At 41.1% G+C, this 25,755-nt stretch overlaps 1 protein-coding gene across 1 annotated transcript; it reads left to right on the top strand.

The window, feature by feature from the left end:
• The first annotated feature begins 1,924 nt into the window (after window positions 1-1,924).
• Window positions 1,925-24,198, top strand: hs3st3b1b (heparan sulfate (glucosamine) 3-O-sulfotransferase 3B1b). The gene is made up of 2 exons (XM_008437272.3): window positions 1,925-3,211; window positions 21,136-24,198. Exons 1-2 carry the CDS (start codon window positions 2,685-2,687, stop codon window positions 21,752-21,754), a joined length of 1,146 nt encoding a protein of 381 aa, XP_008435494.1. The 5' UTR covers window positions 1,925-2,684; the 3' UTR covers window positions 21,755-24,198.
• The last annotated feature ends 1,557 nt before the right edge of the window (window positions 24,199-25,755 follow it).

Genomic DNA, 25,755 nt, shown 5'->3' with positions numbered 1-25,755 from the left:
TGATCAAACCTGGTTTTAAAAACGTTCTGTTCCCACCAGGTTTAATCCCATTATTTCAATTTAATTTTCCTATAATGACTCAACAGAGAAAGTTTGACCCAAAAGAAACTAAATTAAATAGACAGTGAAAGAAAAACACATTGAATGACTTATTTTCAGTTTGGACATGGAGTAGAACTTTATTTTATTAAAGAGTGTTAAAGTTGAGGGGTTAGGGATGATTTCCTGCCACACTTTTCAGATTACATTTGTACAAAAATGCTGAAAGCAAGGTGTTGTTTTCCTTCTACTTTCCACAGTTAAAGACTGTTGACCCAAAAATCCTAGTTAAATGTTTTATCATAATGTGCCATTCTTCTGACTCAACAGTTTTTTTGTTTTGTTTTTTGCGAAAATACACCTGAAATAACAAAAAACAATGAACCAGAATAGAAACATATCACACAATTATTCATGACCACAGTTTCAGATCATGCGCTTGCAGACTTATTTTGAAACTTAAAGTCGGATTTTAAATCAGCCACAGGAAACGTTTGCAGCATTGGCGGGTCACTGCTGTTTAATGCATGTTTGTTGTGGGAAGTGATGGTTAGAAACGAGAGTGAGAGAAATCTTTTTTTTTCTTTATAGACGATGATAAATTAATATTAAGTCAGTGCACCAGGAAATGCAGAAAAGAGATTTTAACTTTTAACTCTCAACACCTCTTTCTGTCTTCAGAAACATATAAACAGTGCAACAAATTTTGTGTCATATAAGCGATGTATCGATGTCCTGAAATATAGAAGTTGGGTTTATAAAAGTAAAGTTTGAATGATGGCATAACATGGACAAGTAACAGATGTGAATAAAATGTTGTATTTCTCATGGGCAAAGACATTGAGACAAGTGTCTTCCTTCGTTTTAGCAGCTAATTTCATATGAATATGTGTGTAAACTGGTAGATAAATACATTATAAAAAAGAAATGGAGTATGAAATTTGAGCTGTTATTTTTACTTGTAAAAATAGTTTTTCTTTTTTATTGTGATGTTCAAAACTCATTAAATTCCAGCAATTTTAAGTGTTCTACTCCAGATGTTGGTTCAGTCGATTGCTATGCACAGTGTGTGACGTCCAGCAGTAGGACGGTGTGGCTCATATTCTCATATATTGTATTACAAAATAAATGCAGCAAACGTTGACAATTGTCATCGTGGCCAAGAAGGTTTTTGCACTGGAAGAGAGAGAGGCGCTGATCCAGCTTTAACTGATTTAGAGTCAGACTTTTTGAACTTGCTCGTTGTGATGCAGTCATTTCAGAGAGCAGCACATCCTCTGGTTGTCAGGAGAAAAAGGTTTATATTCCAGTTTTTTTTTTTTTTTTTTTTTTTTTTTAAGATTTTAAACATTTATTGATATTTCAGGCAACTTAATTCGGCTGCTTTGGAGAATCCAGCTGAGGCGTAACACTAACTCTGCATCCAGAAAAAAGGTCTTTTAAACTATGACCTATTTAGGTTTTAAATTCACATTTAAAAAGATGATTATGTATTCAGAAAGTTCCTTCTTTCTGTGTATGGACCTCCTGCTGATCATACACATATTTGTTTATTCATTAAAAAAAAAATACAAATACAAATAAACAGTTATAGTCTGTTTCTAAAGTTCAAGTCAACAAAAACAGAACAGTTAGAATCAACTTTATTGTAGTAATTATTTTTAATAAATTAGTAGTGACAATAACAATGTAATTTTACTAATTATGTTGAGTAAGTACACTTAAAATAACAAAGTCATTTAAGATTATTTTAGCCGTTAAGCTTTCTTTCATCTTTATCTGGATAGAAATCTAGCTCATGTTTGCAAATTGGTTAACCAGTTAATTGGTTAAATTCCAAATTATGTTTTTATTAGTGTATTATTAGTGACAGCTGTGGGTAGCGTTTAATTTGCATTCTAAGCATTTGCCTGTTTTTGTTGCTTAACTAAAAAAATAATTAATTTGTTGTTAGCAAAGCAAAGTCAAACAACGTGTGTAGACAAGTCAAAATAAACTGTTAGGTTTCAGATCGTCTGAACTCATCTGAACTGCGGTGCCTGCGGGGAAACGCGTGAAAAACCTCAGTTTAATTGCCAAATAAGAAAGTTTTCCAAACTCCCTCTCAGCAGTAGCCCAACACGCACACACGTCTAATTACCATACCTGGGATCCCACGGCTCAGAAACGCCCCCTTTCCTCCATCTGATTGGTCCTCTTCTGTAAACAAGCGGCTGCATATTTACGCTCCTCGCTGCTGATTGGCTGAAGCCGCCGTCACTCCGGTTTGAGGCTCCTTATAAGGTGAGCGGCTCCGGCAGCTGCTGTCACAAAGCTGATGAGATGAAGCTGCAGCAGCAGGACCGAGGAGCGACGGGCGCAACTCCACAGTTTTAGCCGTAACTATGTTCTCATTCCCGGATGTCTCCATCTCTTCGAGCCCGTTCACTTTAGTTGTTGTGTGTTTTTCTTTGTAAGCTTTTTTTTTTTTTTTAATAGTTATTATTATCATTTTAGTTAGTGTTTTTTTTTGTTTAGTTTAGTTTTTTTTTTTTTTTTTGGAAGGGGGGAGCATGTGTTTAATTTTGCGGGGATTGCAGAGGTGCCAGAGGGAGTGAGTTTGGGCACTATGCGCCGCTGGGATCTGATTTGCTCCAGGAAGGCTTATGGAATATTATAGCCCGGTTTTCCACAGCCTGCAAGCCTTCTGGTCCAGCCCCGTGAAGAAGAAACTTCTCCTGCTCAGCATCATGTTCGTAGTCTGGGTTTACATGCTCTACTCCTGCGTGGGCTACTGCTCCACCATGCCCGGCTTGGTGATGGTGGACACCCCGCGTGGCAAGGAGACCGCTCCGGCGACGGGCAGGAGGTCGGACCTGGTGTCCAGACTGCTGGCCAAGCCGCAGCCCTGGGAGGACGTGGAGAGCGACTACGAGGAGCCGTCCATCAGGACCGCGGCGTCCAGAGACCTGCTGGACGCGGATAGAGACAGAGTTCCGGATCCGAGCGCCATGTCCAGCTTCTCCAACGGCTCCGGGAGCAAGAAGCTGCCGCAGGCGATCATCATCGGGGTGAAGAAAGGAGGCACGCGGGCTCTGCTGGAGTTCCTGCGGGTGCACCCGGACATCAGGGCCGTGGGAGCGGAGCCGCACTTCTTCGACCGCAACTACGAGAACGGACTGGAGTGGTACAGGTAATAATTAATAATGATGATAATTTAAAAAATTCGTTATTAATTAAGAGATAAAATCGTAAATGGCTTTTGTGCGCTTATAACACCATGAACATTTAAGAGATGGAAGACTTTCAGTGGGGGAAAAAAAAAAAAAAAAAGCTTGTATCTGTTACTTTTTACGCACAGCTGCATATTTACATCTATCGAGTTTGGCTTAAGAAGGCGCAACTGTAACCTTTAGAATAAATAAGACGGAAAATTGAGCAAATGAAACTGGAATTTAATTCCGATCTCGGCATAATAAAATGCGCAGACTTGCGTCAAATGTGACCTCTGTTCCCATGTTTGGCCTCATTAGTAAATCAGCGCTTAATTTTTCAGTCGACCGGTTGCCGTAAGCATGTAGCTTAGTTATGTTTTTAAAACATATTTTTGACGCTTTTATGAAGCTGCTGCAGCGGTCTCAGACGCCAGTTCTGCGATGCGCAGTGATCTCTGTTGGACGCGGCGCAACACTGCACCTCCACCCTCAAGGCGCTTCTGTGTCAACTTTTTTAATAGTTGAAGGTGTCGCGGCCCACTTCGCTGCACTTTCGCACACAAAACACCGGGAGGTTGAATAAAAGCGAGTTTATGCTGACTAAAGTTGTGGTGTTGCAAACTCAGAGCCTGATTCTGCGAGAAGAAGCGTCATGTAAACTCCAACTTTGCGTTGTTGATTGATTTTTTTTTTCAATATTGGATTTATTGGATCTATGCTTACAAATCCTACCGACCTTTTTTGTTCTTTTGGAAATTTCATAAAGTAAATATCAGGCAGATCAGGGCTGATTGAAACATGTACGAATTATTCCTCATTCTAACATCCGTCAGGATCCTTCATTGTAATAAAACAAGCTGCTGACAGTAAATTTATTTCTTAATTTATATATTGAACTGGAACAAAAGTGATTACCCTTTGACATAGCTAGAGCGTTTGAGAAAAAAAAAATATTCACAAACACAAATCATGAAGTTCACAGAGACTAATTTACATTTAAAACATGCAGTGATTTATTTTTTTTTTCTTATTGTGAAATATTCTATAGAAAAGGTGAAATACCCTGGAATTAACACAATTGTAGTACTTTAATAACACTTCATCCTCTTTTTAAGCTCCTGTAGACTACATTTCTGAATTGTGATTTTAAGATGGCTACTACATGACTTTACCTTGTTTTAAAGAGCTACTATCATCAGCTCTTTGATAAGTGTCTGAATTTTAAATCTCTAATATTATGTGAGATTTGAATTACCGTGCTTCATGAGGGGGAGAGAATCCAGAACCTACTCACCCCTGAGTTTTGTTTGTGCTCCACAAAGACCCTGTCAGGAGAAATGTGTGATATGAACTGAGCTTCCACGTTGGAGTGAAAAATGCGAATTGCTTTGACTGCAGCAAATATAAGCTAATTACATGGGTGCCATGCAGTTCATGCTCACTGAGCCAACAGTTTGTTTTGTAGTGTGAGGCAAATGCTCCAGGAAAGCTTTAGGCTGATCTGGTAGAAAGTCACCAAGAAACTATTGCAACTTGGTTTTCTATTGCAAAACCAGCAGCTGTAGCCAGATGGCTGTTTAAAAAAAAAAAAAAAATCAAGTTGTAGTTTTTCAGATGAAACCAGATTCATGTATAAAACCTGCTTTGTTATTGCAATTAGAATCTAAATCACATTTTGGCTAACTTGTGTGTGTGCAACGTTTCTTGTTCTGAACTCTTTCTAGTACATTTGTATTGCAGCATGGCCGGCTGCACTTATCGGTACAAACGGCACCGTGCATGAATCTTTAATCTTTACTTATTCCTTTCTTTCTCTTCCAGGAGCTTCCTGTAATTATTTTAAGTGAATCTTTGGGCTGTAATTGTTGAAATTTGATCAGAAAATTTTACTTTGGGCAGATGCGTACTGGAACACCGGAGTAAAAAAAAAAAAAAAAAACGGGCCCGGCAACGCCTATGTTTGGGGGGGAGGGTGGGGAAATAAAAGAAAAGTTGGTCCGCTCTTTCATCCTTTTCTACCATTAGTATGTCAGTTGGTTCTAAATAGTGTAAAAAGGGGGATTTAGTGAACAAAAGTGAGGAGACTTTGTAGAATAAAACCCCTTAAACCAACTTTATCCTGTTCATTTACATCATAAAGTGTTAATGTGAGGAGCTGGAGCACTTTCGAGCTTAATTACTGCATTTGTTTGCGCTCAGCACAATCAGATGCCATTTGTCTTTAGTAGATTTCACTTATTTGGTCTTGTTTTTTCTATTGTTCACAGGTTTTAAAGACTAATCAAGGTTAAACTGTGGTTTTTAATCCTCATCAGTTACTTGGATCATTCGTAAATCAGCTACTGAAATTACTCGTACATTAAGATCACCCTTTTTTTTTTTTGTCTCCACGCGGTTGGGTTTTTGCAGGAATAACGAGAACCACCTCGTGTGTTAATAATGAACAAATGGATGTTTAAATATACAGAGCATTACGCTTCAACAATGTAGAGAGGGTGGAAAAGTTTCCGAATTAGAACCAAATGTTGGGAGCATTTGAAATGGGGACACCAGTCCCTGGTCTGTGTGATGCTTTGTGCGCCTGCTGTGATACAAACTTTGATTTACTGCCACCAGTTTGAAAGTTTTGGGGACTGTGCAGGCAGGCTGCTATTTTACTGTTTCCACCTACGGAGTTTGCAACTGCATGTGGAAAAGCGTCTCTGCAACGTCTCAGGCCGTGAAATCTAATACTGATCTTAAACTCTGGGAAGAAGTCAGGACTTTAGTTGTTTTTTTTTCTTTCCCCCTTGTTGCTTAGATTTGTGTTTTAGATTCTAAGTTTACTCTAAGAAAAGTTCTTTGAAAAGGATTTGAGTTGAATTGGATGTTTTAAGGAAGATTTTCTTGAAAGCTTCTTCAGTATAATTGAAAGTGAAATCTGTGATGACATGTTTTTTTTTTTTTTTTTTTTTTGCTGGAGTAAAAATGGACAGTGAAAGGAAATCATACTTTATTCATCACCAAGCCCTCCTGAGTGTACTATTAGGATCTGATACTGGAGATGACTTTGGGGAAAGAGATGGAATTTTCCAGACGGAAGGAAAACAAAAAAAAAAAACACAAGAGCTGCATGACATTGAAATGAAATCTATGGCAATCTGATCTGATCATTTATGGGGGACAGAGATTGAGACAGTTATTGGTGCATCAGGGGTTGTGCAACTAACCCTCCTCTTGTTTTGTTTGTTCATTTGCACAATCTCCCAGCCGTCCCCTCCCTCCTTTCCGGAGACGCATTTAAAGCTGGAACTCCACAAAGCGAGTGCGAGAGAGGAGGAGGTGGAGATAACAACTCTTATTGTGGATTTCTGATGTCCTCTGACAGTTTTTATTTGTGCCGAAGACAAAAACATGTGATTCATGCGTTTGACCGAGGGGTCCTCATATCAGGAGGTACACATTTTCACTGTGTGTTCAAGCATGAACCGGCCTAAAAGAACACACATACACTTACAAAGAGGCAGTTGGAGCTCAAAGGGTCACGGTGTGAACAGAAACATTGATTCATTAGTTTGTTTGCACCTGTTTCACCATTATGCAAGAAGTTTTTCTTTAGCTAAAATATGTATTCTAAAAGAATTCATTATAAGAACTCTCGAAAATTGTGTGGGATTCAGATTAAAATTTCTTTTGAGTTTGGACAGTTAAAACTTATTTTATCCAAAACACAATCATAAACATAATTATAATGACAAATAAAACATCTACTTCAAAGAGTAGTTGGAGACAATGTTATCTTGTATTAAACGCTTAATAAATGTATAGTACTTTGAAATCTAGCAGTTTGTTACCTAAATTACAAACTGGAATATATGGAGAAATTTGAGGAAATTTTAATGTAAAGAAGGTATTTAATTTACACAAGACAAAGACTAGTGGAAGTCTACGAATTTTTAAGAGAACCTAAAAAGTGGAGATGTTCTGATTTGTGGTTTGACAGACGTATCTGTCTTGTGTTTAGGCTATGAAGGAAGATGAACTGCCATACATATCTGCTGCTGTAGGGGGCATAGTTCATCGTTACAGAATTGACACAACTGAATCTACAAACAACTGCAGCATCAACCAATTATAACATAACCTAACCTCATGCTGTGCTATGCGGGGGCTCTGTCTACACTGATGAAGATTCACTCACCTCGATATGCTGAAAACACATGGAGCTTCCAATTTAGAACAGCTTGTTTCTCTTAGCTTATAATAATCTATTTGGGTGTGTGTGGAATATTAACCTTTCCCCCTGAGATGGCCAGTTGATGGTAAAATGTGGAGTGTGGAATTTGCATCCTGATCTGCAAAGTCCACCATTTATCCCAATACACATGCGCTATTCAGAATGGGAGCACATCCCTATGAGCACCAGTATTTCAAACATGACAGGATGCTTCCAGCTAGAGGTGTTTTTTTTTTTTTTTAATGCCAACATACTCTGCAAGATGCAGAGATATACTGTAATACCAAAACTGTATTGTGTAAATGCGTTTAAAATTCGGCAAATTTTAATATTAAATGAAAAGACATGTTGCATGTTGTTTGAGAGACATAGTGGTTTTAAGTCCAACAGAATGAAATTTACAGAATTAATTCTACCGACGAATCAATCTGCAAAATATTTTTATTCAAATCGGATGAATCAGATTTTTATAAAACATTCAGTAAGACTGAAAATAGTGGGAGTTTTCAGATTTGATGCATTAAATTGATATAAAGTGAAAGTGTTTGTATACAGTATATTATTCCTACTTTTGGCTGATTGAATATTAAAACTCTATACATCTACTTTTCTTTTTTTTTTTTTTTTTATAGTAATGCCACTCTGAATCATCCTTCCATCACTTGAAAAAAAAAAAACAAACAAAAAAAACAGCTGAAACATTTTTCCAAAGAGTTAATTTTATTTACTCTCACTGACTGCAGGCCCTTGTCTGTCAGCCTGTGGTCCGTGTTGCTCTTTTCATATTCCATTTAGCCATATTGGCTCAGATGGGGCTTTGATATATAACTGCTGCTTTGTGGTCTTGCTGTCGTGTCGTGGGCTCTGGTCTCAGCTCGCAGTCAGGGCCCAGGCTGACGCTCCTCCCTTTAGATTTAAACCAGAAGCTAAGCACATGTTGGGGAGGGAGCGTACGGTCGCATGGACTTGTTTTACACTGTCATTTGTGAAAGTATTCACACCGTATGAGCTTTGTTTTGTTTTTGGTCATGTTAAAACCACAAACTTTGTTTGTTTTTGTTGGGATTTTAAAGACAAAAACAACATGGGTTTTCAAAATTTTGAAATCTAAAAGTGTTTCAGGCCCTTTTTATTCCAATCACCCACAAAAAAAAAAAAAATCCATTGCAACTGATTGCCCGGTAGTAGTCCACTTCTTTGATTATTTAATCTCAGTATAAATTCAGCTGTTTGGTGCAAAACCTCATGTTTGTTCGAGACCATTAGGGAACAAACGGCAAGATGGGAACCAAGGAAAGCAGCAGACATGGCATGGAGGTTCATCTTACACACAGTCAGAGCTGAACTGGAATGGTTTAGATCAAAGCTTGTTCATTTGTTTGAATGGCCCAGTCAAAGTCCAGACCTAAAGCCAGTTGAGAATCTGTGTCAAGACTTGGGGGGTGGGGGGACTAATTCTGGTGGGGGAAAAAAAAATTTAAACTCACACATCCGTTTTCTTCTTCGTCAGTATGCATTACCTTATGCATAGATGTGACATGAATCTCAATAAGATGCAAAGAAATTTGAAGTTGTGAGGCGACAAAACCTCCGTATGCAGCGTTTACGCTGCTGAGAAGTTTGTTTTTCACTGGAGCACTGGTTTTATCAGTCATATGTTGGTTTCTGCTCTGAAACATCACAAGAGTTAATGTTCATGTCTGAGCTGTGCAGCTTCGATTCTTCACATAATGCGGTTCGAGGCTCCGGCTGTTGTCAGGAGTCTGCTGGGGCTGAATTGGCGCCGTGCTGAGCAGGATGTCTCTCGGGTCTCCCTTTTGTATCTTAGCTGTGATAAAAAAAACAAAAAAAAATCTTTGGAGGTAAACAGACCCACAAAGCAGCATCAGCAGAAGCTACTTAAGGTGCTACAAAGGGACAAGTGGAGCATTGTTGAAAAGGAGGGAGAGACACTGTCAGGCTCGGTCTGATTGCGGAAGTCTGCGCGGTTTGAGAGCCGTTATCCGTCTCCTCCCTCTCTGATAGCTCTTAAACCGGAGTCGGGCCGCGGCTCCCGGCCGTGTCGGGTACAGTTCTGGATGGCTGCACGGCCTTTTATCAGCTCGCTGCAGGAGCTCTCCTGTTTCCACGTAGGTGACCCGTCCGCTGTTTTGTTGCCACGCTGACCTCGTCCTGCTTCCTTCCTCTGAATGGCCAAAGAGGCCACCTGGTTCTATAGAGTGTCAGTGAAAGGCATCAAGCCCTGAAGAAGAGAAAGGGGGCTGAGGTGGGGGTATTGCGTGTATTGCTAGTGTTTTCATACATTGGGGAAATGTTGTGGGGTGGCTTGGACAGGCTCAGCTGTGGAACCACAAATAATCTTCGTCTTCAATCACAAAAGGGTGCAACAGTCAAGACGGCGAACACAAATGTCACAGCGACCTGGCTCCTCGGGGATGAGGGGTATTGATCGGTCAGGCCTGATTGGAGGTGATGTATAGAGATGGGTTAAAGGCTTCGGACTGGGGGTCAGACCCACAACTGCTCGCTGACAGAGGCGGCGTGTTGACCATTTGCAGAGATACAGGAAGCTGCAAATCCCGCCATGGACTTTTTTGGCAACGTGGTTTTTAAAAGCTTTATGAAGTTATGCAAAACGTTTTAAATCACCACTGTTCGCACTCAGTCAGACGTGGTCTCAATCAGCGGTTCTCCAGAGGCTCTTTTAAGAGTCCTCAGAAACCCTGAAGGAGTATTGATTAAAAACTACTAAGTGCTCAAAATATGTTCAAATTTTACCACATTGACATCACAAACCTCAATGTTCCTTCTGATTTGATGTCACAGACCAGCACAAAGCAGCCCATAGTTGTGAATTTAAAGAAATAGCAATTCATGGCTTTTGGATTTTGTGCATTTCAACTCGATATAGGTCTGGAGTTTAACAAGGTTGACCATTTTTTTGGAGGTATGGCTGAATGTTTAGCATTCTTTTTCTGCAGGAAGGGAAATCTTTACTCTAGGTTCAATTATTTTGCAGCTTCAGGTTTACTTTTTATTGCCTTGATTTGACTCCGTCCGTCAACTCTGACCAGCTTCCCAGTCACAGCTGAAGACAAGCATCATCAGAACACGATAGAGCCACTGTGCCTCTTTGTGTGGTTTGTGCAATCAGCAGGATGTGCGGTGTTTGTTTTTCCACCACACATGGCGCTTTGCAAGCTGTCTAATCTGTGTCCACTATGTGGATTGTTGCAGATTGATCATGGGACTTTCTTCTAACAGTTGTTTTGTCGTTGCCACTCTCCTGATGCTATATTTATGAAATCTACGACAAATAGTTGTCCTGCTCAGATTCTTCCACCTGAAATGGGGATCTCTGCAGCTCCTCCAGAGGCACCATGGGCCTCTTGGCTGTTTCTCTGATTAATGCTCTGCTTGTTTAGCTGGATGACTCTTGTTATTGACTCTATCTATTCTCTTTTAATATTCGGATTAGAGAGTGAACTGTGCCCTGTGGGCCTGGCCTGTTGGTTTAGGTGGGCAGCCATGTCTTGGTAATTCTGCGGTTGTGCCAGACTCTTTCTATTTTCAGATGATGGATTAAACAGCAGTCTATGAGATGTTGAAAGCTTGGGAATGCAGTTTTTAGTTTTGTAACCTAACCGTGCTTTAAACGTCCTCAGAAACAGACCTACCCCGTCCTCTTCATAATAATTCCCTTTTTTTTTTTTCTCTTGTTCGTTCACTGTCATATAGAATAATGGTAAATATTTAAAAGAAGAATCTCTGCTAAGCACTGGAGTGGTGAGCATGTAGGTGCTTCGTCCAGTTGTGGAGAGGAAATCCTGAATTTGGATGATCAGGTACTTTAGTTCTCAGCTTGTTTCCTGATTCCTGGAACTCCTCGGCTCCTCCAAGACTCAGCCAACCGTACAGCTGACGGCAGGTTCACATTCTCTACTCAAACCCTCAATAACACACACACGCACACAAAAGAGAGGTCCAGCTCCCAGTTACTCCCTAAACAAAACACAAAAATCTCCATGAAGCCATCCCCTTTATGAAAACTTGCTCTCCACTCTTCCAGCTGTGCACTTGTGCCACTGACGAGCAAGAATAGTGTCACATGTTGCGCTCGGTTTGTCCATTCCTGGGCGGGGCTCGTGGCAGGCCTCGCTGCTCTCGCTCTCCTTTTCGGTCAGCGCGGAGGCCCTCTTTCCCCGCTGCCTAAGCTGGCATGGCCTATTTAAAAACACACACGGTGACCGGGGGGGTAGAGAAACGGAGAAAAGGCGCTTTTCAAGCCGAAATTACAACCAGTTAATAGTGAAAGGAGAGACCTGTGGAGAGGGGAGTGGCAGCACTGGGGTATGTAGTTTCCCCTAAACCCCCGGCTCCTGTTGTTCAGGGAAGACAATATGGAAATTGGGGAGTCGGGGTGGGGGTGGGTGGGGGTTGACGGGAAGTTTCACACTTTTAAACCTTTCGTCGTGTTTAGAAATTTCTCATGTGACAACACGCTTTCCAAAAGCTGCATAAAAGTAGCTTTTGTGTACAAGCAGCAAACAAGCCGTCCCTCTGTGAAAGGTATGAATCAGGCCCTTTTAATAAGGCGATAATTTGGATGTTGTTAAACATGTCAGAACAGAACCAGACGCCCTCCCTACGGAGCTGTTGGTCATTCGTGGCAGCCAAATAAACACTCACTGGCGCATTAGAGCAGCCCACCTGGAGGAGGAGGAGAGAAGGAAAAACTCTTGCTAAAGATAGCTCAGTGGAGGAAGTCCTCGCTCGTGTTCTGGGAAGAGAAGCTGCCTAGACGCCACACTTGTCCCAGGTATAAAGTCTCAGAGGTGCCCATTAGAGCGCTGCAGAGCAGGTCTGCCTGTGGGAGAGAGGACATGCATGCCGGGCTCAGGCTGAGAGCGACCGAGGTCCCCTGAGGTTTTCATTAGCCTGGCAGCAAAAGAGCAGAGCTCATTAGAAGCCCCCCCGAGTCACCTCTACCCGCCTGATTCACACTATCGCTTTCTGCTTTTCCACATAAGAGTCGTCGGGTTCCCTTGTAAATGCTGCAAAAACACTTTGACTTCAGGTCAGACAAGCCGGCTATACGCTCCTCTTCACGCCTGTTGTTGTGCTGCAAATCGCTCACGTGGCACAAATATCTCGCAGGCAGCATCATATTCGGTAAACGGAGTCAAGTTATTCTATTCAAATACCTCCGATTTCAAAGTCTCACGTAAACTCTCGTATTTGTGACAATTGAGTCACCATTTTAAATTTTTAAAAATTTTCTTTTGATACCAAACTATTATCTATGTTGGATGGTTGCTGTGCATGGATGGATGGATGGGTAGCCAATTGACAAATTAATGAATGAGTCAGCCGTCCTTTCAATAATTTAATAATACGAAACTGAAACACAAAACCATAACCTAATCAAAAATATGTAATAAAAAATACTAGAAGCAACATAGGCGTAAATCAGAAAAACTCAACACATTGTGTTTCACTGTAGCCAGAAGAAAGATATATTTTTAATGGCTATTGTCAATACATTACAACAGATGCAACAGGTAGGCTGAAATGTAAAGGAAAGCATAGGATTACCAAAGGAACGCTGATGTTTCCCATTTTCCTCTGAATGCAGCAGGTTAATTGTCAAGACTGGTGTTTTCCGACTCCATGCAGCTAATTACATGTTGGAACGTCAGGCTGCCTTTAGGAATTTGTGAAGCATTAACCTGCAACGACAGCTGCAGCGTGAATGGAAGCAAAAATAATAACCTCAACACACGGGGAGATGTGAGTGACATACTTTAAAGAGGAAATCCCCCTCTTCCCGATACACACACACACACACACACACACACACAGTATGTAGTTCACCTGTCTTCAAAAAAGGTGTGCATGCCGTTACGGCTGACAGCCAATTCAAACAGGATGCAAAGCAGCTCCCTCACTGCTTCTGTCTCCGCGCGTCTCGGGAGAACGGAGGGGGTGGCGACATGTATGTTCATCTCGAGTCTGTTTCATCTTTTATTCATCTTCACTGCAGAGAGATCAAGGAGTCATGTGCCTCCTGGTGCATGTCAAGTGTCAGGAAATCAGTCAGAATGCTTGATTCTGCCCACACACACAAATGCTACCACGCATAAGTCTTCACCTGAAGCTTCTCCTTCCTGGTTGCCCGTATTGTTTCCTTCTCACCCCCCCCCCACCTCCCCCTCATTCTTTCACGGTCCATCGGTTTTCTGCATCCGAACTGTCAGCCATCCCAGAGCTGGTGGAGAAGTGGAACCTGTCGGCCATAGAGTCTGGCAAAAGTATTCAGTCCTACAGACTTTTTACTTTGTCGCGTCACACAACCAAAGATGTGTTAAATTGGGGTTTTATTTGTTACACCAACACAAAGTTTAATTGTGAAGTGTAAGAAGAATGATTTGTATGTGTGGTTTTTTTATTTTTATTAATTTACAACAAAAAATTGGAAAAGTGAATCCGGCATCTATATCCATTCTGGGTTAGTCTGACACCCATTAATAAAATCCAGTGGAATTGATTATCTTCAAAAGTCAGATTTAATCCAGCTGTCCTGGATTGGCTTTAAAGGTTTGTCAGATTAGCATCTTGAAGACCAAGGCACACAGCTTGTGGAGTTTAGTGAAGGGTTCATTTACAAAAAAAGAAAAAGTCCCAAAACCTCCAAAAATAAAAAAACAGCATGGCACGACTGTAAACCTACCAAAACATGGGCATTCCCTGCACTTTACAAAGAAGATATAAAAAAACTACAGCTCAGATGAAAGAATCAATGGACGGAAAAGCTGTTGGACAAATGCTAAACAGATCTGGGTCTTGTGAAGGAGTGGGAAGATGAAAAGCATAACAATTTTTTTTTTTAGCTACATGTTATGCAAGGGGACATAGCAAATTGATGCAAGAAGGAAGGCACTGTGATCGGCAGATGGCCAGAGCTGCTACAAAATGTGTTCAAACGGAGAAAAATCCTTCCATTTTGCAATTTTACCGTACTTTATGTTGCTCTATTTATATATAACTAGGTAGAAATACTTTTGATTGACATTGTAGCTCTGATCCTTCAGCTAATTAGAGTTAATTACGAGTGCTGAACAAATTGGGTGGTTGGTCTGAAAGTTTGCATGTTCTCGTCTTGTATCAACGTCAGACAAACTCCAAAGATGTTGTTTGAGTGTCGGCAATGAAATGCACCTGTCATTTTTGTTTCAAACCAGCAAAGCTTCCTGGGCAATTTCTTTAACCCTTGTATGTCAAAATGGGGTCCAACCGACCCCACACACTTAAAACCTGTATCATTTTCCATAGACCTCTACGTTTGACTCAGTCCTCGCACGCACAAGGGTTAAAAGGCAGAAGAGAAAAATGGACGTTACTTGTGAAGGAATGCTCCCTCCCTCCCCAATTCAATTCCCCAGGGGACAGGAGGAGGTACTGCTATTTTCTGCTCGCTGCCATCCCTTTCACCAACTCCTCTGTTTTATTTATGCCACATGGTGGGCTGTCTCGTGTCTCTGCAGAGTTATTAACGCTCTGTAATTCCACACAGCCCCGAAAGATCCTTTATGGCTCTGCACATTCTTGGTTTGCATCCCAAAAGGTGCCAAAGAGCAGCAGATATACTTAAAAACACATTTTGAGAGAGCTCGGTGCAAAATTGAATAATTTGTGCTCGCAGACCGCGATAGTGTCAGAGAGGAATGTCTCGTGCGGCAACAGTTTTCTGTTTATTTCTTTTACTTTGCTATGTCTGATGTTGCCTCCAGAAACCAAGCTGGTTTGATCCCAGAACCAGTCGGGTTGGTGTGTGACCGCAAGCCCTGACTCTCCTTCTCTTGTTGTTGATTCATGGGGCCTGTCACTCACTTTCCCTTCCCCTGCTCATATACACACGCGCATGCACACCCACACGCATTCAGACTGCATGAAGCTCTACTCTGAAGAATCAGACTGCAACTCCCTGATTTCAGTGAGAAATGACGGATGGACGGTTCGCGTCTGTTTTGTTTACTCCGCAGGTCGGCGGATTCTCATGCCGTTCTGACTTCATGCAACTGCAGAACGAGGTTCAGGGGGTTTCTGGGAGCCGCATTCATCAACCCAGATCAGGACTCAAAATCTAAGCCTCGGAGTTTGAGTGTCAAAGTGTCAGCGAGTTTCTTTTTCTATTTTTTTTTTTTTCAGTCTGGGGCCATTTCCTTCGAACTCCCTTCCTCTTTCCCATCTGATAAAACTGTTGTCCATTGAAATTATGCACACACTGTGAAACAAAAGCATGAACACTACCTGTTCTAACTCCTCACTCCGAGCCAACCCATGTATCGGTGGCCACCGTTGAAAATAGTCAGCGGTAGCTCCAGTCAGCCTGACAGGAACTTTTGACAACAAGTAATCTGAGGAGGAATTTAGGTGTCAGACGGCTCTTCTCACTGTGGCTGGATGATATTTTCTCTCCCATATGCAGCGTCCTGAGTCTGTGATACTAGGCCAGCCTGAATTATTAATCCTTTTAGCAGACAGATGACTTGGATGGGGGCTTCTGCGCAGCCACTCTCTTGAGTTTCCAGTGACACCTTTACTCAGTGAAGCCTATAAATTTGAAACCTCGGCCTGATCAGGCTGATGCGTCTGTGGCGTTGCATGGAGGTGCCTAATGTCCATGCAAACACAGAGGACAGGCGTATTATATGGCAAGCGTAGAGGTAGGCATGCCTCTGCTTTTTGCATCTGCAAACCGCGTCGGAATGAAAGCACAGGCCCACAGATCTCCTCCATCCATCTCTCTTGCTCAATGCTGCAAGACGTGAGTTTTAAAGAAGGCAAGTCTGGTTCTCCTCAGCAAGGAAATGAAGTGTCAGGAAGCTCTCCGTGGCAACATGCTAACACCTGGGCTCAGCTTCAAGGGCTTGAAACAGAGCAAAGATAAACTGTCCTCATAATTCCTTTAATTTACAGTCAGAGTTGTGCTCTGCAGCTAGATGTGATGTCAGACGCAAAGCGCCGTGAGCCCATATTTCAAAGCGCCTGGCTTCTGTGTGCGCTTTCCAAACATTTAGTGAGCCAACGGAATCGTGTGTGGCTTTCATCCATATACGTGTTTTGTTTGTTCGTGCAATGCAGCTCGAATGTTCTCAAGGGTTTTGAAATTCAATATCAGGACACCGTGGCGACGGTGTCCTATATGTGACCGAGCAAGTTTTGCTCAGACTGCTTGTCTGTCAGTGACACGCAACTTTCATTTTCAGGGAATGAAGTATTTCCTAAAAAATGCTTCATTGGTTTATGAGAAGGGCTGAGTTTGGAAAACTGTTGAAAAGAAAGGGCTCCTTTCAGAAATCCTATCCCGATTTCCAACCTCCTCCTCTTCCTGTTTGTGAAGCGCAGCTTTTCTACCGAACTTCAAACCCTGATTCCAAGAGCTCGAGGGAACCTTGTAGATCAATGAAGAGGGCAGAAGGGTGAAGAACATGAGGAAAGTTCAGGACTTTCAACAAAAAACATAGCAACTGCCTGATTTTTCTTTTAGATTTTGTGCATTTTATCCTGAAAGGTTGATTCGGCATCCAGCTAATTTACACACATGCTGTTGTTTTAGGCGACGACGCCTCCCACGAGAGTTCAGCTCTCACTTCAGGGTTTTCCATCCATAGAAACGTCTCCATGCAACCTTAAGAAGCCCACAACACTAATGCCACACCCTCTCTTTGCTCGCAGAAACAAAACACCCTCTGATTTGTCTGCATTTAAATAGACAATCCCTAATTTGAGATTCAAATCATTTTCAACTTCCCTGACATGCGAGACATTTGAAAACATTTTATATTGACGAGAAAAATTGTCAAATAGCTTCCTTTTCAGAGAGTGATGCTGTGACACAGGGAGCTCACTGGCAGCCTGTTATCGTCAAATCAAACACGACAAGAGGGAGGCAGAGGCGTCGGACAGAAATAACCTGTTTCCTGCCTCCCGTTTGGCTCCGGCGAAATGACGACTCTTTAAAAAAAACAAGGGGCCAAAGGGCCATGTTGCCGACCCCGGTATGAGGCCGTCATTTCATAAGGGCCTCTGTGGATTCTGTCTTATCATCGTGTTTGGTATGCCTTTCAACTTGGAAATACCCTCAGAGAGGCGGTTTAGAGGGGCACGGAGGGGCAAACAATGAGAGAGTCCATAGAAAAGCAAATGAATTGAAGAGGGTGATGGTTATTTACAGAACTACTCTTCCTCTAGCCAGACAGTTGGACCCAGAGGAGTCGTTGTTATCTTAGAGGAGCAGGGTGTTGTTTGCACGGTGATTCTGGCACACGCTTCTCTTAAGAGCCCTCCAAAAGGTTTCTCTCACTTGATTTTGAAGGATGGAGAAGTGCTTCACTCATCCTGCCATCAGCACCCGCAACCCTCCTCCTCCTCTTCTTCCTCCAACAACTCCTCTTCACCCTGCCCCCATCCCCGCCCCTCTGCCCCTGACCACTGCCCTGCTCACCCCTGCGCTCAGGAACAATGGTTCACTCTGAAAGAAAAGCAGGAAGAAAGAGGATCCCAGTGTCACAGAATTGCCTGTTTGGCGACGGAATCTCCAAAAGCAGCACCTCATAAATCAAAAAAGAACATAATGGTCATTGTTTCGCCAAGAGCTACTTGTTCCTCCGAAATTCCCCTCCCCAACCCTCCTTTTTTTTTTTTTTTTTTGGCAGAAAGAGTAAGCAAAGTCAGAGGTGGCGATTTTTTATTAGTGGGGGTCCTTTTCTTGTCGATTTGGCGCTTTTAGGAGTTTCCTTACCACTTTTTCTCTCTTGCTGTCAGACCATCCCCTTGCTTTGTGCTCCTTCAACCCCCCCAACAACTAGATGTTTTTTTTTTTTTTTTCCCCTCACAAAAAACGGCATTCCCTGAGCTTGGATCAGCATAATCTGTCACTTTGCACATTGTAACTCAGGCCTCCTCCCTATCTCCACGCTGCATTGTCACGTTGAAATCGGATTAAATGGGAAGCCATTTGCCTTCTCTGGTTAGTCGTGGACTCTTTTTGTATGTTGGCACAGGGAATGACGAAAAGCTTGAAACCGGTATTGCCATTGTGCATCAAGAGAACGACAAACAGTCAGGCATGTTGGGGTCGTACTCCTTGATGTGCTGCATAAATAGTTTGAGTCTCGGTCCTGCAGCTTTGTTAAAGCATTTTATTTTATTTTTTTATCTGCAAAAATGGGGTGCTCTCCTTCATAAAAAACACGAACCGGATCCGTTTTGATTACAATGGGCTACTAATGAGCCTCTGCATCTGATTTATTCACCCCTCTGACGTGTCAGCAATCAAGATGATGTTATCATAATTAGATCACTGGCGCTGCATTAGGATTACACAAATCTGCCAACACCATTTCCATAAAGCATTTTAATGGCTACCTAGCAATACCTTTGACATCCCCCCCTCCACTCAACACGGAACCTTTTTCATTGAGATTGTTGTATGCAAATTTTTTTGCTTTGACAAATAACTAAAGCTGTATGAATTAGCCATTAGCTAGCCGGACATGAACTAGATTTAAGCGTTTTCATGTGTACTTTGGAGCAGCGGCCCAGGCTCTGGGGACAGAATGCAGGGTAGTTGGTGCACATGAAGTCTCCATTTTTCACCTTTCAGTCAACATGTTGTTTAGGATTACAAAGGATTAATTGTATTTGTCTGTATTTGTCTCAGTGGTGTCAAAACAGTAGAATGAGTGTTAAAGCTTTGAGCACAGGATGGAGCAGGAATCTTATCTGTGACGGTGTACAACCCGATGTCGGTGTTTTCTGTTTTTGCTAACATCCCTTCATAGAGCTTCTTCTCTACTTCCCTTTTTTTGTCCTACTAATTGTTTGATTGTTCCGTGTTTTACTTAATTAAAAGTCACAAGAAATCACTTAAAGAAGCCGATATGTTAGTAGTTGTCACCAAGATCAAAAGGCCCGCATATGAAGTGTAAAACAAGTAATCTAATCAGCAAATTCGGTCTTCAACAAAATTTGCTATCTAATGCTAGCAACAATAGGTGCAAGCATTAGATAAGGCCTTCATCAGCGACCTTTGCAAAAAATTTTTGGGTTTTATGAGGAGTTTTTAGAGGACTCTGTCTAAAAAAAGGAATTTAGAGACTTGTTATGAAACACTCTAGGTACTTTATTGAAATTACCAGGTACTTTCAGGGAAATTATTGCTCACTTCTTTAGAACTCACTAGGTAAATTCAGAGGTTACTAGAAACTGCTTGTCAATTTCCAGAAGAGTGCCTGGTACAATTAGGGAAAGTAATCAAAATACATTTGCCAAGTAAAGGATGGTAACTAGTAAGGTTATTAAAGTAACCTTTAAGTTTCCAGAAACTACTTTCTAAGTACCTGTTAAATTTCCCTAAGAGTTTCTGCTCGGTTATGGGAAAGTAGCCAGAATGTTCTAAAGAGTAAGCTCTAATTTTAATGAAAGGTCAGGCTTTTTTATAATAGTTCATCACAGTGTTTGTACATTTAGAAAAAATTACCACAATACAAAACAAACTATGAGAGAATACATCAAACTAGACCTTGAAAGGGTTTTGTTTTTATTTCTTTGGCCATGTCTTAGAAAAATCAGAGCACTCATACCTTGAACCATTTAAAAAAAAAAAATTGTTCATGCTACATCAAAGTATCCGTGTTCCTTTCTGGTCTAGTTTATCAAAATGGGAAAAGCAACTTCAGATACAGGACAGCTCTTAACACTGTCATCATAATGAAGCCTCTGCTCTTACTCACTACTTCTGGAATCCAGTACGAAAAAAAAACACAAAAAAAACGCATTCGCTTTTCCTTCAAGAGTAGTGTCTTTCAAGTAACACTTCATTATTTCTTCACATTTCAAAGCCTTCCAAAGAAAAAGCCTTCTCATATCAGATAAAATTAAATCCTTTCTTGTGTGTGTATGTGGCAATGCTATCAACTTTCATGGGTGATTTCTTTTTCTTTAAATTATATGTAGGTTGTTTTTTTTTCTTTGTTGAGGCACAAATACCTGCAGGCGAGTCAGCAATGCAGATTATCTGGTATATAAAGTGGAGCTAAGCACTTTTGGGCATCCAGTAAATAGATTCCACAAAACTATAATAAGAGAAAAATATTGTCATTCTAATGCTTTTCTTGGCTTAACAAAAATGTATTAGACACATATAATTAGACACATAACTGTAATTTTTTCGTTTTCTGTTACTTTCAAAACTGCTAACTCTATCAATTGATCTGCAGTACACTTTACATATTCTTGTGCTTAGAATATGAATTGGAAATCGACCTAAAAGAAATCAGTATCAATGAGTCAAAACATCTCTACTGTCTCTAAAAACGTTGAACTCCAAATTGGCCCCGTTCAAAACCTTCCACAGCAGCTTCATTGTGGTTGGTTGTGCTGTAATAATGGGTTTCTGTCTCTTGTCAGAAGTGAGATATCTTATGAGTGACTAAGCTTGTTGATGTTGGAGAGCTGCCTCCACTAATAGGTTTTTAAGCCCTACAACAAGGCTAAACAGGCTCAGTGAGTCATTGATTACAGAACGCGGAGCACTCCATCAAGTTGATTACATTATGCAAGACCTTTCTCAGATTTGTTTCCCCTCTCTAAACATTTTTTTGTGTGCTTTTTCTTCTTCAGGGATCTGATGCCAAAAACCCTGGAGGGCCAAATCACCATGGAGAAAACGCCCAGCTACTTTGTGACCAGAGAGGCCCCAGCGAGGATATCGGCCATGTCCAGGGACACCAAACTGATCGTGGTAGTGAGGGACCCCGTCACCAGAGCCATCTCCGACTACACGCAGACTCTGTCTAAGAAGCCCGATATTCCCTCTTTTGAGAGTCTCACCTTCAAAAACAGGACTACGGGGCTCATTGACACCTCGTGGAGCGCCATCCAGATCGGCATCTACGCCAAGCACCTGGACAACTGGCTGCAGTACTTCCCCATGGACCAGATCCTCTTTGTGAGCGGCGAGCGTCTGATCAGCGACCCGGCCGGAGAGCTGGGCCGCGTGCAGGACTTCCTGGGCCTCAAGAGGATCATCACAGACAAACACTTTTACTTCAACCAGACCAAGGGATTCCCGTGCCTCAAGAAGGCAGAGGGCAGCAGTAAGCCCCACTGCCTGGGAAAAACCAAAGGGAGAACCCATCCGAACATTGATCCCGAGGTGGTGCAGAGGCTACGGGACTTCTACAGGCCCTTCAACATGAAGTTCTACCAGATGACAGGACATAACTTTGGTTGGGATTAAAGTCAAAAAAAGACTTTCTTTGTTTCTTTGTTTTTTTGTTTTTTTTTATTTTCTTATAGGAGTTTTTTTTTTCTATGTAATTCATTGGCAACAAAAAGGTGGAGATATTGCTATATATATGTAAAATGTACAGAAATCTATTTTATAATAATTTATTTTTATTTCTAAGCAATTAATTCACTAAGCTGCCTAACCAGATTTGTACATAACATCTGACCCATGTGTTGTTTTAACATTCCTCATCTTAGGTTGGATTTCTCTGGCTCCCCACCTGTAGTCCTGTAAATTCCTGGTGCTGCACAACGCAGACGATCAGCAACGACTGTAGTCGAAACTGTTTTAGAATAACTACTAAGGTAGAGATGCATCTATCAATCGGCAGAGGCCAGAATTGCCCGATCGATTCCCTTGATCATCTCTAATCTGCGATCGTCAGATAAAATGCTGAATTTGATTTCTTTTCCCCTTATTAATTAAATGCATCGTCGCTAAGAATTCCCTCTTTTAAAACCCAAAATGCACAAGAAGACTGTGTGCATTTTGATGCTGTTTTTTTTGTTGTTTTTTTTGTTTTGCCGTTTAAAGATAAAGATTGGAGATACATGGTTTTATGCATGAAATGGGAACATTTTATAATCCCTTCATTTTTTTTGTTGGATTCAAAACTGCTACCTCTGTTTTATAACTTTTATGTGTTAGAACCCCTTCGAAGAAAAAAATCAAGATCGACACGTCAGATTTAATTAAATATCAGTATCGGCTTAGAAAAGTGCGATCGGTGCATCTCTATGTAAAAAAGCGCCATTTTACGGGTACAGAGTGCTCACAGAGATGTGGAGAGCACCTATTTGTAATCTTAGTTATAGTTGTTTAACTTCATCCTGTCGCAATGTGCTTCAGTTCATTTATACAATCAGGTTTGCAGGTTCCTTGCATAGGCCTGAGCAGCAGAACTCGACCTATTCCACCCGGTAACTGGCTGATCAATAGACCTAATTGATACTCATTGTGTCACTCGCGCTTAAAGTATACAGCTGCCCTTTTATTTTCAGTACTCCTGCTGCCTGCTCTAATGAGTGACCCATCCATCAAACAGTAAATCCCATCTCGGCCCACATAAGGCTCCATGTTAACATTATGCTAATCGGGTAAAGGTAGCCGGCAGATCGATCAGGCCTCCCCGTTCACTGCTCCGCTGGCTCAGAGCCAAGCTCCTGCCCTATCTGCTCAGAGCAAAGGTCACGCAAAGTCTCAATCAAATTTCCTTGAGAGGCATTTGATTTGTTGAGGAGAGGGAGGCGGGTCAGAGAGAGTGCGTGCCTTTCTTTTCACTGTGAAATGGAAAACCTTTGCAGATGGCCGGAGATGCATATCTGCGAGAGGTCTAGCATACAGATAGGAGAGATGAGAAACACAAACGCCTCGCTTAAATGCCACTTGTTCCAACAGAAGAAGTCCATGAAGCCCGGTTTTTGATCGCAGACTAACCAGTTCAAAGGAATAAAAGATTTGTTTTGTTGTGAAGCACTCATGCCCCAACATGAAGAGTCCGCGCAGAGTTTCAGTGTCTAACCTGTGGTGTCATCTCAAAATCCCATTTTCATTCATTCATTCATGGCTTACATCTTCTTGCAGAAGTATTCATACCAGCTTTTTTTTTCTTTCAAGTTTTCACATTGCAACCCCAAATTTTTACGTGTTTTTTATGTGACAGACCAACACAAAGTAGTGGACAATTGTAACTTCCAAAGAAAGATGTGTGGTTTTCAAAAGTTTTACAAGTGAAAGTTTGTGATGTGTGACGTGAATTTATGCTCAGTCCCTTCTGAGTCAAAAACGTTGTGCAAAAGTCTTTTGCCACACATCTGGAGAATGACTTTTGCCTGCTTCTCATAGCAAAATAACTGAAGTTGAGTCAAATTGGATGGAGAGCATCTGAGTTTTCAAGTCTTGCCACATGGACTCTCAGTTGGATTTGAGTCTCTACTTTTTCAGCCTCTTCCAGGTTCCAGGTTTGCTCAACCCAGCTTCTGCAGAAAAAAAAAAAATCCCAACAGCATGATGCTGCCACCATCATGTTTCAATGTGGGTATAGTGTGTTCAGTTATGTGCGTTGTTTTATCTCCGCTTCATATAGCCGTTAGCTCAGATACACACAGTACACTTTTCAGATATCTGTAAAATACATTTTTAACATTATTTTTCAATCATTCACTACTGTTTGTTGGTCTCACACATTAGAAAGGGATGCTAATTATTTTAATGTAACCCAATGTTTAAAAGTTCAAAGGGTATAAATACTTTTGCAAGGCGCTAAATATACTTTATGCCTTATCCATGTTATACATTCAACTTTCACCAACTCATCTCAACTTGTTGCCAAAAAAATCTTTTGAGTTGCTGTCCCGTTTTATACAATTTACTCACTCTCTGCTCTTTTTTTTTTTTTTAATTGTTTTTATCTCCCTTTAGTTTGAGTGTTTGTCTTTCTACTTGAATTCTTGATATGCAAGATTGTGAGGATGTGAAGTTACCAGTCTTTGACATTCTGCAGCGGGGTGAATGCTACTACAAGGCCACAGAGTAGTATTTATGTGACATACTGTGCAAAACTATGCTATGCACGCCCGGCGTAGTAGTCGTTTTTGTAAATGCAGGAATTATAGGAAGGGATTGTCGGCATCCGGAGAGGGTTTTATGTGTTTACATAGAGCTCAGGCTGAATGTACACAAGCTATACTCACATTAACTTTAAAGGTAATATTGCCACTCCACCGCCCAGTTTATCCAGTTTTTTTAATTTATTTTTTTTAAACGTTTTGTGCCTCTCTAACCAACACAATTAGCCTGTTTCATTTATTTAAGCAAATGGTCACTAAACTGGTTGCTTCCCCTTTTTTTCAGTTGAAACTAGCTGCCTCCACCCAACAGCTGTTAGCAGGGGGAATTTTCTTTTTCTTGTGCTTTCTTTTGTGTTCACTCTGAATGAGTAATGATGCTCCAAGTGAGAATTAGTCTCCATCAACCCTTCACTAGTGCAATGTTTGAGCATAATTATTGATGACTTCTCCTATCAAACCGTCCTGTTCTGGAAGGAAAAGCCAGATATTTTCCTTAAGACTTAAATGTGTACTGCAGTAACTCTGGAGGATATAACCAATGCAGTCATAGGTGACCTTCGGCTTGCTGCGTTGTTTATGGTTGAGTTTTATTCAACTAAAACTGTTAAAAATGTTTCTTACTGCATATGATATGATTTAGACTAGCAGATCTGTATGTACAAAAAAAGGAAAATGACATGAAATTCAAGTATTTTGTTGTATGTACATCAAAGGAATTAATTTTACACAACGAAAAAGCAAAAATGGAACAGATGTTTCTAGATGAATCAATAATGAACATTCATAATATTTCTTTTTATGAAGAAATAAAGTATATATTTTACCAAACTATCATCGAAGTGACTTTTCTTTCCTTCATTTTCCTACAAAATGCAAATATAAGTTGAGTGATGAGTTTTAGCCCAGTTTTACCAGAGGTGAAAAATGTGAAAGGTGCTATTGATGCCAACTATCCCTGAAATCAAAACCGACAATTCTTTGAAAACGTCTAAAGATTTCCCCAAAAAATAAGGGACTCATCAGTAGAATTGGGGTTTTTACCTATGAGAGCCCACAGTGTCAGAAGCACAACGAATCCTAATGCTCTGGAAAAATTACACTCCGGTCAGTTGAGACCGACATTGAACTGCTAGGCTTGCATGCAACACACTGTAATTGGTTGAAAACTAACACTGCACATCACTATGAACATTCCATCCATACAAATGCTCTAAACATGGAGCCAGATGCCGCAGCTGCTATGAGGTTCATTTCCAAGAACGTTTGTTTTTACTTGTACAAAACGAGTCCTTTGTTCTTGTAATAGAACACACAGGCACACGCATACACACGCGCACACACACGCACACATTTATATATATATTTGGATGCACTTTCATA

The sequence above is a fragment of the Poecilia reticulata genome, chromosome 19 (genome assembly GCF_904066995.2).
Source record: "Poecilia reticulata chromosome 19, P_reticulata-male-v2, whole genome shotgun sequence".
Classification (NCBI taxonomy): Eukaryota; Metazoa; Chordata; class Actinopteri; order Cyprinodontiformes; family Poeciliidae; genus Poecilia; species Poecilia reticulata.
The sequence above is the reverse complement of the archived record's forward strand: the minus strand, read 5'-3'. Positions and strand labels throughout refer to the sequence as shown.